Source organism: Oncorhynchus nerka, linkage group LG8 (assembly GCF_034236695.1).
Source record: "Oncorhynchus nerka isolate Pitt River linkage group LG8, Oner_Uvic_2.0, whole genome shotgun sequence".
Lineage (NCBI taxonomy): Eukaryota > Metazoa > Chordata > Actinopteri > Salmoniformes > Salmonidae > Oncorhynchus > Oncorhynchus nerka.
This window is the reverse complement of record NC_088403.1, coordinates 33,305,534-33,320,207: the sequence shown is the minus strand read 5'-3', so window position 1 is coordinate 33,320,207 and position 14,674 is coordinate 33,305,534. Positions and strand designations below refer to the sequence as shown.

Here is a 14,674-nt window from a genome sequence, read left to right as displayed (position 1 = left end):
CTGCATGTAGTTTGAAGGAAGTCGCTAACTAGTGTTAGCGCAATGACTGGAAGTGTATGGTAACTGCTAGCATGCTGTTTATGTGTGTGTGGGTGCGTGACTGTGCACGTTTCTGTGTGTGTGTGTGTGTGTGTGTGTGTGTGTGTGTGTGTGCAAGTTTGTAAGAGAACAAACATCTGCCTCTACAGCCAGGCTTATTATTACAGTCACAATGAGCTATGCAAATTCTCCTGCCTTCCGCCTGTGTTCTCCCAGATTATTAAAGCACAGCAGAACGGGCAAACTTCCTTTAGCAGGGCTGGGGCTGCCATCGTCTGAGCTGACAGTGATTGTGATGGGGAAGGGAACGGCTGCAGTGTGTGTGTGTGTGTGTGTGTGAGAGAGAGAGCGAGTGTGTGCATATGTATGTACCCTGTATTTACTGTACATGTGTAGATGCGTGCATACGTGTGTGTGTGTGACAGGGCTGGGACAGACGAGGACAGACACATGACGACTGCTGCACCTCACCCTGCCAGCCAGTCAGCTAGGGAGGGAATTAACTGTAATGATGCAATTGAAGGAAATGTAAAAGCATTGTTTCATGTAACGGCAGTAGCTCCACCAACCGTAGAGGGAATGCAGAAGGTATCTAGTCCACCATGCTTGCGCCTGAAATGGCACCCTATTCCCTATATGGTGCCCTACTTTTTGACCAGAGCCCTATGGGTACACAATATAGGGAATAGGATGCCATTTTCTTTATTAGGAGCTCAAAAGGGTGATTATATGGTTGGCTGGACTGTACGCCTGCTGTGTGTGTGTGTGTGACTGTATGTGTGTGTGATTGTATGGTTTATGCTGTGTGCCTGGGGCTTCGTAGTGATACAGTAGCTATCTCTCCAGCTTGTCAAGTCAAAGCCAGGATAGGATTCAGATTGAGTCTGATGGCTCAGCGCCCGTCCCCAGTGTTTCTTTACTGGCCTGGGTTATGTCAGAGGACTGCTTCTTTATGTTATAAGCTCAAGGCACTGGGAGCTCTCTCCGATTAGGATAAACTCACAGAGGCTATTTGGGATAAACTGAGTCAGTTCCTCTGTAGTCAGTGACTACACCTGGTGGGATTACTGAGTGATCGACTGGATGGCTCCGGACCTTGGGTGAAGCAATACTTCTGATTTGAGTGGCTTTTAACTGTTGAGGCTGATTTCTATGATGGCGTAAGCGGGCCCACAAAGTCCTTCTTAGTTGGTCTCTTGGGAAGTCGGCATCCATACCTTTTACTGGACCGTATCCTTCATATGGAATAACCAGGTGTGTGTGTTTGTGTGTGTGTGTCCTGCTCCTGCTAATGCATCACCTTCACGTGCAACTTTGCCTGCTGTGTGGAAGCCGCTATAAAACTCAATTGGATTTCCTTCTCCTGAGCCTATTAATTCTACACAGACACGCGTATTGATTGAGGACTCTTCTTAATTCACCTAGCCCGGGCATGTTTTTTTTTATTTACAATCTTTTTGCTTTTTCTCCCCCCAGAAGGCTTGTACTGAGGAAAAAGCTGAGTTATAAGCTGAAAGAATTCAATAAAAAATTAGTTGCTTCTGAAAATCCACCCTTTTCCATTTTCTGTTGCCGTTCCGGTTGAATAACTTTGATGAAAACGGTAGAAAGGCATCATAATCAATTAGTGATTTTCATGTTTATGGATGAAGGAGTTTGTGCTTTCGCCTCTTTATGAGCTAATGATGCTAATGATGCTATCCGTTACCTAAGCACACATTCGACTGCGTTAGAAGTAAAGTGTGTGTGTGTGTGTGTCACTGTAGATGTTTGTGTTTGTTCAAGAACAGTGGGACCACGGGCAGTGTTTTCTCTCTCACGGAAATGCCATTATAATATAATGTTGTACATTTTGCATCTTTGACAAATAGACACTTGGATGTCTTCCTCCACAGTGTAGCTAACTGTCCATCGGTTTCCCCTCCTTTCGCCCAGGTCTGGAGAAGGTTGGTCGGGACTCGAGCTACGAGCAGGAGGGGAAGGTGCAGTTTGTGATGGATGCCGTGTATGCTATGGCCCATGCCCTGCACCGGATGCACCGGGAACTCTGCTATGGATACCCAGGCCTGTGCCCAAAGATGGCCAACATCGACGGCAAGGAACTACTCAGCCATATCAGAGCTGTCAACTTTAATGGCAAGTAGAGCACGGACACGCACACACACACACACACACACACACACACACACACACACACACACACACACACACACACACACACACACACACACACACACACACACACACACACACACACACGTACTGTACACTCACACACACTGCTCAGCCACTTCCTCAACATCCACTTCAACTCCGAGTCCCACACCACTCCCTCATCACACCCACCGTATCCATGTTTCCTTTTGCTTTCTCCCCACTCCTTATCAGCGGACATCTTGAACATGCGTTAAGCTTTGATTACAGGGGTTACTTTAGTTCATGAAGTAGTTCGTGAAACGATTGACTTTTTGCCCCATTTTGATTCCCCCTAGTGTCCCCTATGAGCCATGATCCATCCTCTCTGAGAGCAAGTCCTCCCACAGTGTGTGTAGGGTTACATATGCTATTTCTCCTCAGTGATAGTTCCCTTTACTGGCTCTCACTGAAATAGTTAATACTACTCCTACTACTACTGCTCTCTTCATATTTCTCTACGAATTATCTTGACTTATCCTGCTTCCTTTACCTGCTAATGGCATACTACATGAATCTGTTCTGTACCTTATTATGTGCACATCGTTTTCTATATAGTGCGTTCGGAAAGTATTCAGACCCCATTTTGTTACGTTACAGCCTTATTCTGAAATGGATTAAATAGTTTTTTCCCCCTCATCAATCTACACACAATACCCCATAATGACAAAGCAAAAACAGGTTTTCTAGACATTTTGCAAATGTATTACAAATAAAAAGCTGAAACATCACATTTACATAAAGTATTCAGACCCTTTACCACCCACTTTTGTTGAAGCACCTTTGGCAGCGTTTACAGCCTCAAGTCTTCTTGGGTATGACGCTGCAAGCTTGGCACACCTGTATTTGGGGAGTTTCTCCCATTCTTCTCTGCAGATCCTCTCAAGCTCTGTCAGGTTGGATGGGGAGCGTCGCTGCACAGCTATTTTCAGGTCTCTCAGGAGATGTTCGATTGGATTCATGCTCTGGCTGGGCCACTCAAGGATATTAAGAGACTTGTCCCGAAGCCACTCCTGCATTGTCTTGGTTGTGTGCTTAGGGTCGTAGTCCTGTTGGAAGGTGAACCTTTGCCCCAGTCTGAGGTCCTGAGCGCTGTGGAGCAGGTTTTCATCAAGGATTTCTCTGTAATTTGCTCTGTTTATCTTTCCCTCAATCCTTATGAGTCTCTCAGACCCTGCCGCTGAAAATCATCCCCACAGCATGCTGCCACCACCATGCTTCAACGTAGGGATGGTGCCTGGTTTCCTCCAGACGTGACGCTTGGCATTCAGGCCAAATAGTTCAATCTTGATTTCATCAGACCAGAGAATCTTGTTTTTCATGGTCTGAGAGTGTTTTAGGTGCCTTTTGGCAAATTCCACGTGGGCTGTCGTGCCTTTTACTGAGGAGTGGCTTCCGTCACGCCACACTACCATAAAGGCCTGATAGGTAAGGTATTTCAGTTTGACATTTTTTCAATACATGATATTTTTTTCCCCTTTGTCGTCATGGGTTATTGTGTGTAGATTGATGAGGAACATTTTTAATTTAATACATTTTTTATTAAGGCTGTACTTAATTAACAAAATGTGGAAAAAGTTAAGGGGCCTGAATACTTTCCGAATGCACCGTATGTTATGTAGTTCAGCTTTTTAACTAGTGGTGCCATTGGGTATTCATCCACTTCTCCTAACATAGTTTACAGCACTTTGTGCTTGCTGCAGATGGTAAACAAGTTGGAGCTTGACTTGAGACTCAAGTAAATGCTTTAAACTTGTCTTTTTGAGCAGTGTGCTTATTTGACTGTTTTAGCCTTCGCGGCCACCGAAGAGCATAAGTAGGCGAAAACAATTGATACATCTCCAACTAAATAACATTAGATAGTTCATTTGCATATGCATTTTCTGCCTCTTTTAGTTACAGTATGGCAGTGTTTATCTCACCGCCTGTTCATTTGTTATGATTCCATTCAACTCTCATGATATGCAAAATTGTGTTGATCAATCTAAAATGAATAATCAGCCCACGAGGCAGTTTTAAGACCGTAAGAGCATTAGGTCAAAAACGTATTCATACAGTGGCATTGTCGTCCAATCACAAACACCGAACAAACCTTTACACTCCCCGTGGCTTAAGCAAAATCCAAATGGCAAAGATTGAATACGAATAGAACATTGTGAATACTGCAGCATCCATAGCTATACCGGACAAAAATATAAACGCAACATGTAAAGTCTTGATCGAATGCTTCATGAGCATAAATAAAAGATCCCTGAAATGTTCCATAAACATAAAAAATGTATTTCTCTCAAATTCTGTGCACAAATGTGTTTACATCCCTGTTAGTGAGCGTTTTATCCTTTGCCAAGGTAATCAATCCACCTGACAGGTGTGGCATGTCAAGAAGCTGATTAAACAGCATGATTATTACACAGGTGCACCTTGTGCTGGGGACAATAAAAGGCCACTCTAAAATGTGCAGTTTTGTAACACAACACAATGCCACAGATATCTCAAGTTTTGAGGAAGCGTGCAATTGGCATGCTGACTACAGGAATGTCCAACAGAGCTGTTGCCAGTGAACTGAATCTTAATTTCTCTACCATAAGCTGCCTCCAACGTCGTTTTAGAGAATTTGGAAGTACGTCCAATCGGACTCACAACTGCAGACCACGTGTAACCACGCCACATCTGGCTTCTTCACCTGCGGTATCATTTGAGGCCAGCTACCCGGACAGCTGATGAAACTGAGTATTTCTGTCTGTAATAAAGCTCTTTTGTGGGGAAAAACAAATTCTGATTGGCTGGGCCAGCTCCCTAATGAGTTTATTTCAATTGACTGATTTCTTCATACAGTATGAACTGTAACTCAGTAAAATCATTGACATTGTTGCATGTTGGGCTTACATATTTTTCGCTGAGGCTTTGGATCTCTTGGCAGTGATAGCTAAGATATTGGGCTGATAAACACAAGGTGCTGGTTCAAGTCCTACTATGGCCATTCTAGCCCCGATGAATACTAAAGCCACTGGTAACATAGTACTTCACCACCATTCTAGACAGTAACCTCCCTTAATAGAGCTAAATGTCACTGCCCACTTGACTGAGATGAATGTAGAAGGGCACGGAGCAGAGAGGGGGCCTGACAAACTGCACTTTACCAGACTACTTACTAGAGATCAGTAAATCTTCTCTCTATTGACTGCTGCTAGTTTTTCAATGCCGAGAGGCACAAGATGAATTGCTGTAGGGCTGTTGACGTTGTTTACATCTAGTATCTCGTCTTCAACAGGCCCGGGGGCTACTCGACGGGATGCTTTCAAGCTAACTACACAGAGAAGCAGCATGTTGTGTTGGTATCGATTTATTCCCCTCTGGAGTTCAACAGGAGGTTAATATGAATGATACCAGAGGAGGAAATGTGTTTTTTTTTTGCTGGGGACTGATCCCATGTTGTAGACTCATGTTGTTTTGTTTTGCTCAGCTACAGCCTCTTATATAGCACATCATGTCTGGCATACAGTAGCACGTTTAGGGCCGTTATTGGATATAGTTACGTGTGTGTGTGTGTGTGTGTGTGTGTGTGTGTGTGTGTGTGTGTGTGTGTGTGTGTGTGTGTGTGTTCGTGAGCGAGAGACAGAAAGACGAGAGACTTTAAGTCAGTTGTACGTCAGCAGAGCGCACTTCTATTCAAATCTTATTTAACACATGCTCCAAATACAACAGGTGTAGGCCTTATAGTGAAATGCTTACTTACAAGCCCTTAACCAACAATGCAGTAAAAACTTTTTTAAATAATTTTAATAATAATTATTATTAAAGAGCAGCAGTAAAATAACAATAGCGAGGCTATATATGGGGTGTACCGGTACAGAGTCAATGTGCGGGGGCACCGGTTAGTCGGGGTAATTGAGGATAATATGTACATGTAGGTATAGTTATTAAAGTGACTATGCAGAGATAATAACAGAGTAGCAGCAGCTTAGAAGGGGGAGGGGTGCAAAAAAGTCTGGGTAGCCATTTGATTAAATGTTCAGGAGTCTTATGACTTGGGGGTAGAAGCTGTTCAGAAGCCTCTTGGACCAAGACTTGGCGCTCCCGTACCGCTTGCCATGCGGTAGCAGAGAGAACAGTCTATGACTAGGGTCACATTCCTTGTTGTAGTTTAGTATGCAGCTCATCTGCACCCGTTAGGAGGGCATTGAGTCGGACCATCCACAGTGCCCTTGACATGGAGGGGGGGCCAGGGATCCATACCAATCAAATTCAACTTAGAGGAGCTGTGCTGATCCGATAGGCCACAATCCCCCTGCTTACCGACACAGGCGGAAAATCAATCCAGCGAGAGGAAGAGCCTAATTCGGTAGTGAGGCTTCAGAACAATCTAGGGAAAGCACACACCAGGCGTGGAAATATCTCATGCAGACACAGACACAGACACACACACACACACACGCGCGCGCCGGTGCACTTATTAATGATACTTCCCCACCGAACCCTGCCAGAGGATCTAACCTTTCTCAGCAGCATGAGATTGGACACTTGGATGACCCCTCCACTGACCCCCAGTGTGTGTGGATATCCCTCCTTCCCTACAGTGTTCAGGTGTTATCGATGTGCTCTCTGACTCCGACAGAAACTCATGCTGATGGAGAGAGCACCATCCTGCTCACACACTTCCTAGCTCTCTCTCCCTCTCCTCCCCTCCCGCCTCCTCTCTGCCCCACTCCCTCTCTCCTTTATCTTCTCATTATCTCTCATTCTCCCGCTCTTTTTCTCTCTCCTTTTCTCCCCTACTTCTCTCTCTCCATCTGTCTCTGCCTCCCTCCATCTCTCCACTTCTCCCCTCTCCCACCTATTTCTCTTGTTTCCCTCTCATACACACACCCAGACACACATGCACACCCAGATGGTGGTGCATTGCAGATCCAGGGGAACGAAGACAATAAGGAACAGTGCCTGTAGCTGCAATCACACGCTACACCGTGCAGACTGCATCTGATACCGGTTATTCTGTTCTGTTCAGCTTGAGTCTCTACACCCTCTATTGTCTCCACAGTCATCTAAAGGACATTCTTGATCTGTCCCAAATGGCACCCTATTCCCTATATAGGGCACTCCCTATAAAGTAGTGCACTATTAAGGGAATAGGGTGTCATTTAGGACGTGTGCTTTGTCACATGTCGAGCACTTACTTATTAAGCAGCCCACTTCAGACGTTGTGCCATCACTTGATTCTATCTAGAGGCCATTGGATGAGTTGCATAGTTTTATTCATACGTGTAGGCATGCTGCAGATATTTCCTTTTTCTTATACCAAAAACATGATACGTCAGATTCAGGTCAATGATGATGATGTTTTCCCTTTTGTGTAGCTCTTTTCTGTTTCTCTCTCCTTTTTTGTCCTGGTCCATCACCAGTCATCACCATGGAGGGATTGACTCAGAATGCAAGCAAGATCTCAATCTCAACTCAGACCGAGTCCCTCTCTTATCTAGAACATCCTATTCTGTTGTTGCCTACCAACAACATCCCCTCTAGTACTGTAAGCCATTGTGACGACGCTCTGTAAAGTAACACATTTAGGGACTATTATTGGCCCAGAAAATCTCATTTCAGTTGCTGTCGGGCTATTGTGACTCAGTTTTCAATGAGCAGCTGAAGTAAACACAGAGAAATAGCCACAACAAGTCTTTGTACACTTTGTAGGACAGATATCAAAAGACATCTTTATGTCTCAATCGGTCTCTCATGTGAAGGAAGTAACGTGCAGCTGCAGCTTCCGAGGACCAGTGTGTCCCACCACTTCTGCTCTGATGAATACGATAGTCTAGGGCTACGTCCCAAATGGTACAATATAGTGCACGAGGCCCTGGTCAAAAGTAGTGCACTATATAGGGAAGAGGGTTCAATTTATACCCTGCCTCTAGAGTGTGTTACAGGAACTAGGCCTGTTACGAGGTCTGCTCCTGGACAGGGACATTACGTGTGTCTAATGCAACTAAAGTGCCCACACAGAGATTTTGCCATTTTTTCATGTAAAAACTGATGCACCAGCCCTAACACCAGGTTCAGCAACTTACCTGTCTTGTAACCAAGACTAAGGAGATGCTTGTGGACTACAGAAAAAGGAGGACCGGGCACGCCCCCATTCTCATCGACGTGGCTGTGGTGGAGCAGATTGAGAGCTTCAAGTTCCTTGGTGTCCAACATCACCAACAAACTGTGTCACCCACCAAATCCTCTTTTACGCCACTGCTACGCTTTGTTTATCATATACCCATAGTCACTTTAACCATATCTACATGTACATACTACCTCAATCAGCCCGACTAACCGGTATATAGCCTACTACTTTATATAGCCTAGCAAATGTTATTTTAACTGTCTTTTTACTGTTGTTTTTATTTCTTTACTTACCTATTGTTCACCTAATACCTTTTTGCACTGTTGGTTAGAGCCTGTAAGTAAGCATTTCACTGTAAGGTGAAACCTGTTCTATTCGGCGCCCGTGACAAATACATTTTGATTTGAATTGATTTGATATATCATCTCACTTGCGCTCAGATGGGCAGGGTGGACATTTGTGAGCTTTGTCCTTAAAAACATGATCCAAAGTGCTAATTTCAGGCAGCACCGATGGGGATATTTAAGACCAACCAAAATCTGGTTTTAGCGTTTTTGGCACAAATTTTGACAGCGGAAACGCAGCCTATCCAGCCGTAACGCAACCTGCCCATATGAGCATGGAACAAGAGCAGCGTAATGTGCTATTGGTGCCTGAATACTTCGTATTTAGAAACATATATATGTATTTTTTTAAATACCATTTTATTTTATTTGATGAAAAACCAAGCATAGCCTCCCCTCCTCTCAATTAAGCCTTTTTCTGTCTGCCCGATGCAATCGCGAAGTAGTCAAGACTGTCGATAAAGGGTTTGGCTCCTGAGCCCGCTTGGAAAGGAGTAAAACAGTGAGCCGACATTCCCTTTTTACCTCTGCATCGTAGGCAGGCCCACATTATTTGAGCAATCCAGGTCCTATTTTGGACGTGCGTGAAAGCCCCCTCCGCCATGTAGGCTACGTATCCATGTCCATCAAGAAACGGGAGATGAGAACCTCTGTGAATACCGGTGAACCGTGTATTTAGAACGTATCTCTAGCCAGTAAAAAATGGCATATTTTCCATTTCGGATGTTTAAAATCCAAGCCCTGCCTTAGGCCTACTGTAACAACGGGCTGGTTCAACAGCAGTGTCTTTTTTTTATCCTGACGATTTTATGACATCATTACATTTACATTATTGAAATGATGGTGCCTGTAAGTGTGACACAGCCTATTTAAAACAGCCTGTTGTTTCGTTGTATTATTTGCTCTCTTTTTAAGCCTCACCAATAATGAATTGAATCTTGCTTATTGACAATGATTGGCATGCCTATACTTAGTCATAATGCTTTTGGCAGTAGGCCTAGCTCCTATATCAGTGTGAATGCTATTGACAGTAGGCCTAGCTCCTATATCAGTGTGAATGCTATTGACAGTAGGCCTAGCTCCTATATCAGTGTGAATGCTATTGACAGTAGGCCTAGCTCCTATATCAGTGTGAATGCTATTGACAGTAGGCCTAGCTCCTATATCAGTGTGAATGCTATTGCCAGTAGGCCTAGCTCCTATATCAGTGTGAATGCTATTGACAGTAGGCCTAGCTCCTATATCAGTGTGAATGCTATTGACAGTAGGCCTAGCTCCTATATCAGTGTGAATGCTATTGACAGTAGGCCTAGCTCCTATATCAGTGTGAATGCTATTGACAGTAGGCCTAGTTCCTATATCAGTGTGAATGCTATTGACAGTAGGCCTAGCTCCTATATCAGTGTGAATGCTATTGACAGTAGGCCTAGCTCCTATATCAGTGTGAATGCTATTGACAGTAGGCCTAGCTCCTATACTCAGTCATAATGCTATTGACAGTAGGCCTAGCTCCTATATCAGTGTGAATGCTATTGACAGTAGGCCTAGCTTCTATATCAGTGTGAATGCTATTGACAGTAGGCCTAGCTCCTATAGTCAGTCATAATGCTATTGACAGTAGGCCTAGCTCCTATATCAGTGTGAATGCTATTGACAGTAGGCCTAGCTCCTATATCAGTGTGAATGATATTGAAGATATCCAATTAGAACATTGAGGACTGCAAATAGGTTCAAGTTAAAGCATTTAGCAAAGACGGGTCTACATTTGAACTGACCACGATTTAACCGACTAGCGATAACTGACTAACATTAGAATTGGAGTTGATTCCATAAAAGACACAACTTGAAGTAAGCACATATTTCGCCACGGAGCACGTTCTGATTGGCCAGTGAGGGGCCAAGCCTCGACACACCCCCACAGCCTGTTTATTCATCAAAACCCATCCCTTTCGAGCCAACGCCAGCAAGTGTGCCTTTAATTAGTGATTAGTGAAAATAAGCAAAAATGTTTCGGACACATCCCTGAGCCTATAGAGTTACCACCTGCGCTTAGATTTACCATTGCGCTAGGTTTGTTAAAACAGAGCCCAGAGTGGTGTGACATGACGCATAGTGCCTCCCACAACCCAGGCCACCTCCATTGTCCTCGGGCGGTCCAATGAATAGCTCGATAAGGTCTTCACTCTTCACCGTCAATGTTCATCTCTTCCCTTTTATTTTTTTATTCCTGAAAATATTTCCAAGGTCCCCTCCTTTTCAGTCTGATGAGAAACCTTTAATTGTAGTTCCGTGCGTGGGAAGGAAGGAATAAAAACACCTTACAGCCTGTACTTTCACTTTCGCACCGGGGTTCAACTTTGACAGGATACATTCAACTAAAACTGCAAAACCTTTTAGAAAAATATATATATATATATATTTTTTTAGACAATGGAACTTTTCAGAAAATCTCCCAAAAATCTCCAATGGATTTCTTTCACCTCCGCACTTCCTTGTTATCTGTCAAATGAGTCATAGGGATACAAGCAGAGAGCTTTTATCCGTGTTCAGTGTTGAACATCAAGCCAATGCCGTCTCTATTGTTCCCAGCTATGCCTGCCTGTAGAGCGTGGTTGAATGGCACTGATGTGTCCTTATGATCCTTTATAAACTACACTGTCCCCTGACAGTGTGGAGTGAGAGTCCCCCGGTTTAGCAAGGCAAGAAAACTCTACACAAAGGACTGCTACACTTCTACTTTAGAACACTGGTGAGGATATTGACTGTATTGATCCAACTACTAACCCTCATAGTAGTTCTATGTTCATTGGAAGTGAACATGCGCGGTGTAGTGTGTCTCAGTCTTATAGCATCCTGTATAACAATATTTTATCCTCATCCACAAAAGCACCGGACGAAGGACATAGAACTCGGGCCGAGAAAGAGAACAATATCCACTCACTTTTTCCTACTCTACCAAAACGTTATTTATATTTCGACCATATTGTGGTCTTGGTCGGGGCCACCCTACACGATGCTCTCCATTACCCTTCTATGGAGAAGGCAGAAGAGCCAAAACAATTGGGCCTTGACTCCGTGGAGTCAGTATGTGTGTGTGTGTGTGTGTGTGTGCGTAGAGCCGTGAGGGGAGGACACTGCCATGCTAGACCGAGCTATCTCATTACAGCTCATCTCCACAGGGGCCAACTGCTCTAGCTCTGACTGCTCAGGACAAGATGGACGCCTTCTCTACGGGAACCAGTAAGGGCTTATTAACAAGAAATAACGGCTAGATGATGAACTTGAACCTAGCATGACAGTGATACAGATAGTTAGAGGGAGAAGAGAGATATACACCACTGTGTGTAACATCTAGAGAGAGAGAGAGAGAGAGAGAACTAAAGTCTCCCATGTCCATAGTCCTTCTCTGTGCTTTGTCCCTGTATTAACAGTATAACACAACATCAAACTGTGGATGAGCCACCGGATGGCTGGACAGGGGAGACTGATGAGACTTAACTGGAAGGATGCGTCATTTGCTGCTGCCGCTTGCAGAAAGGACCCGCCAGTGCCCCTGTGTGTGTGTCCGTGTGAGTGCGCAGTCTACAGCCGTCCCCGCTCTCAACGTTAAAAGGGCAAGCAATACCTGGAGATAAGTTCAATAAGCCGGAAATCTCAGACAGCTGTTTCGGCGACTTAAGACATCTCTCTCTGTCTGCCGGGCCGCCACACACCGAACACTTCCTCAGCCCAGGTGACCAGAAGCTATCAGATATTTTAACTATGCAAGTCAGTTAAGAACAAATTCTTATTTTCAATGACAGCCTAGGAACAGTGGGTTAACTGCCTTGTTCAGGGGCAGAACGACAGATTTGTACCTTGTCAGCTCGGGGATTTGAACCTGCAACCTTTCGGTTACTAGTCCAACACTTTAACCACTAGGCTACCCTGCCATTGGCTGATTAATAGAACGTTAAGCCATGCGGTGTCGGCGGTGATTGTACGTACATGCATCATTTTATTCACTCTAATGCAGGTTAAAATGCTGGCATTAGACTAACTGACAACACCAGGTTTATGGACCTGCAGATCTTTCTCTCCTCTGCCACAGTCACACCGTAATGAAATCCATTAGGCCTTAGTGGAGACAAAGGAGTTTTTGAGGGAGTGTATCCGTCTGCCATGTTGGTTTGTTGAGAAATGCGGCATTGCCTCAATAGCCTATGAGAGTTGTGTGTGTGTCTGCTAAAGTCGGTGAACAGAGGAGGTATATCTGCTATGGCAGCTGGTCTCTCTAGCCTCCTGGATACATGCTGCTGCCTTCTCTCTTTCATTATGCACACTAACAATGCTGCTCTAGGACTCCCTCTCTCTCTCTCTCTCTCTCTCTCTCTCTCTCTCTCTCTTGATCCCCCCTTCCCCCTCACATCTTTCTCCCTCCCTCCCTCCCTTGCTGTGCTCTGTTCTAAGGAAGATAATAAAAATAGTTTATTTTGAGAGGAAAGAGAGGAAGAGGAGAAGTCAAAAGGAACGGGGGACTTTTGTCAATTTCAGATTGAGGGCCACTTAGTTTGGAGCCTCTCCAAAAAAAGGTGTTTTCTTCAGCGACAGTGTCTCATAACTCTGTGATGAAATGTCTTCCCTTGGCCTAATGATAGTAGGGCTTAGAGAAGCAGTGGAAAGGAGGGTACTAAAGGTTTGGATGGTTTTGAAACTTGCCTTAGGCAGGCAAGAACCTCTAATGACCGACTAGGACAATGAAAAAATGAAAAAAAGAATGGCGAATTATCAAAATCTCAGACCAATTGGGAAATCTAAAGTACCCAAAGCATTCCTAGATCATGGGGCCAAAACATCTTCGGTTGACATGAGGACTCTTGTCACTACATCCATTATTTCATTAGCCAACTCACCCGCCCACCTCTAAGCTCCAATGGCTACACAGCCTCTGTGCTCCCTCCCATTGTGAAACACAACAAAAGGCTGGCTCCTACTTCTACATCCTGATAAACTATGTGTCAGAGCTTTCTGGCAGTTTAATAATCATTATAATCAGCTGCCTTGTTGAGCCAAGAAGCACTAATCTCATTATAAACCCTGTGGATATTACCCCTCACCATATTAACTGCATGGAGACTGCTCACCACATGGCGACTGCAGGGTGGACGGAGGGTTAGGATACAGCGAAGAAAGGCTCCTGTATGCCAGAAGCATGTAAGTGATGGATCATGATCAAGTGAATTATTAGGCTAACGTGGATGTCTTACAGTAGAGAAGAGGGTGGGAGGGAGAGACAGAGGGAGATAAAGAAGAGATACATGGGAAGACGAGAGGGAGAGAGCTGTGAGACTTCTTTTTTTTTTTTAAAGAAGAGAGATAAAGAACGAGAGAATGAAGGAGGATCAACAGTAAATGTTTAGGAGGAGGGAGTTGAGTTATTACTATCGCACAGATGTCGAGTTTCCTTCATCTGCCAGGTAAAGCCTCCCCGGAGGAAACCGTTTAGTGTGGAATAGATGGGATGGAGGACGAATGGAGACGAAGGAATGGAGAGAAGACATGTCCTCATTTCTGGGGGCCTGTGTGTGCCCGCTTTAGTGCTTTAATGCGTTTGTGTGTTTGTGTGTGTTCCTACGTGCGTGTACCTATGTGTGTGTGTTGTCTCCCCCATTAGCAGTATAGATGTATGGCCCACACTGCTGGGTGCTGGCAGACATTCCACTCAGCCACTCTCTCTCCTTCCTCCATGTTATGTTTTATTCACCTGGGTTGCAGGGTGGTTTCTACATCACTTCTAGCAAAATACTCACTGTGTCACTGTTTCTGTCACGATTGGGAGTGGGGAGACTTTTGAGGCCTCTAATGGTCGTTCAGCCACAACGCTCTCTCCTTTCCTGTATTCTCCCCCATCAGAGGTTTTGCCCAGCCTAAAACTCTGTCTCTCTCTCTCTCTCTGGGATCCACAGGGAAGAGCTGTTGGCAGGGTATGCAGTGTTTATCTCAGATTAGGCGG

At 44.6% G+C, this 14,674-nt stretch overlaps 1 protein-coding gene across 1 annotated transcript in view; it reads left to right on the top strand.

The window, feature by feature from the left end:
- LOC115121707 (metabotropic glutamate receptor 8-like) overlaps positions 1 to 14,674 on the top strand; it is a 334,747-nt gene that overhangs the window by 215,233 nt on the left and 104,840 nt on the right. Inside the window, 1 exon segment of the mRNA XM_065021713.1 lies at positions 1,975 to 2,175. Within this exon segment, the coding sequence (XP_064877785.1) occupies positions 1,975 to 2,175 (201 nt within the window).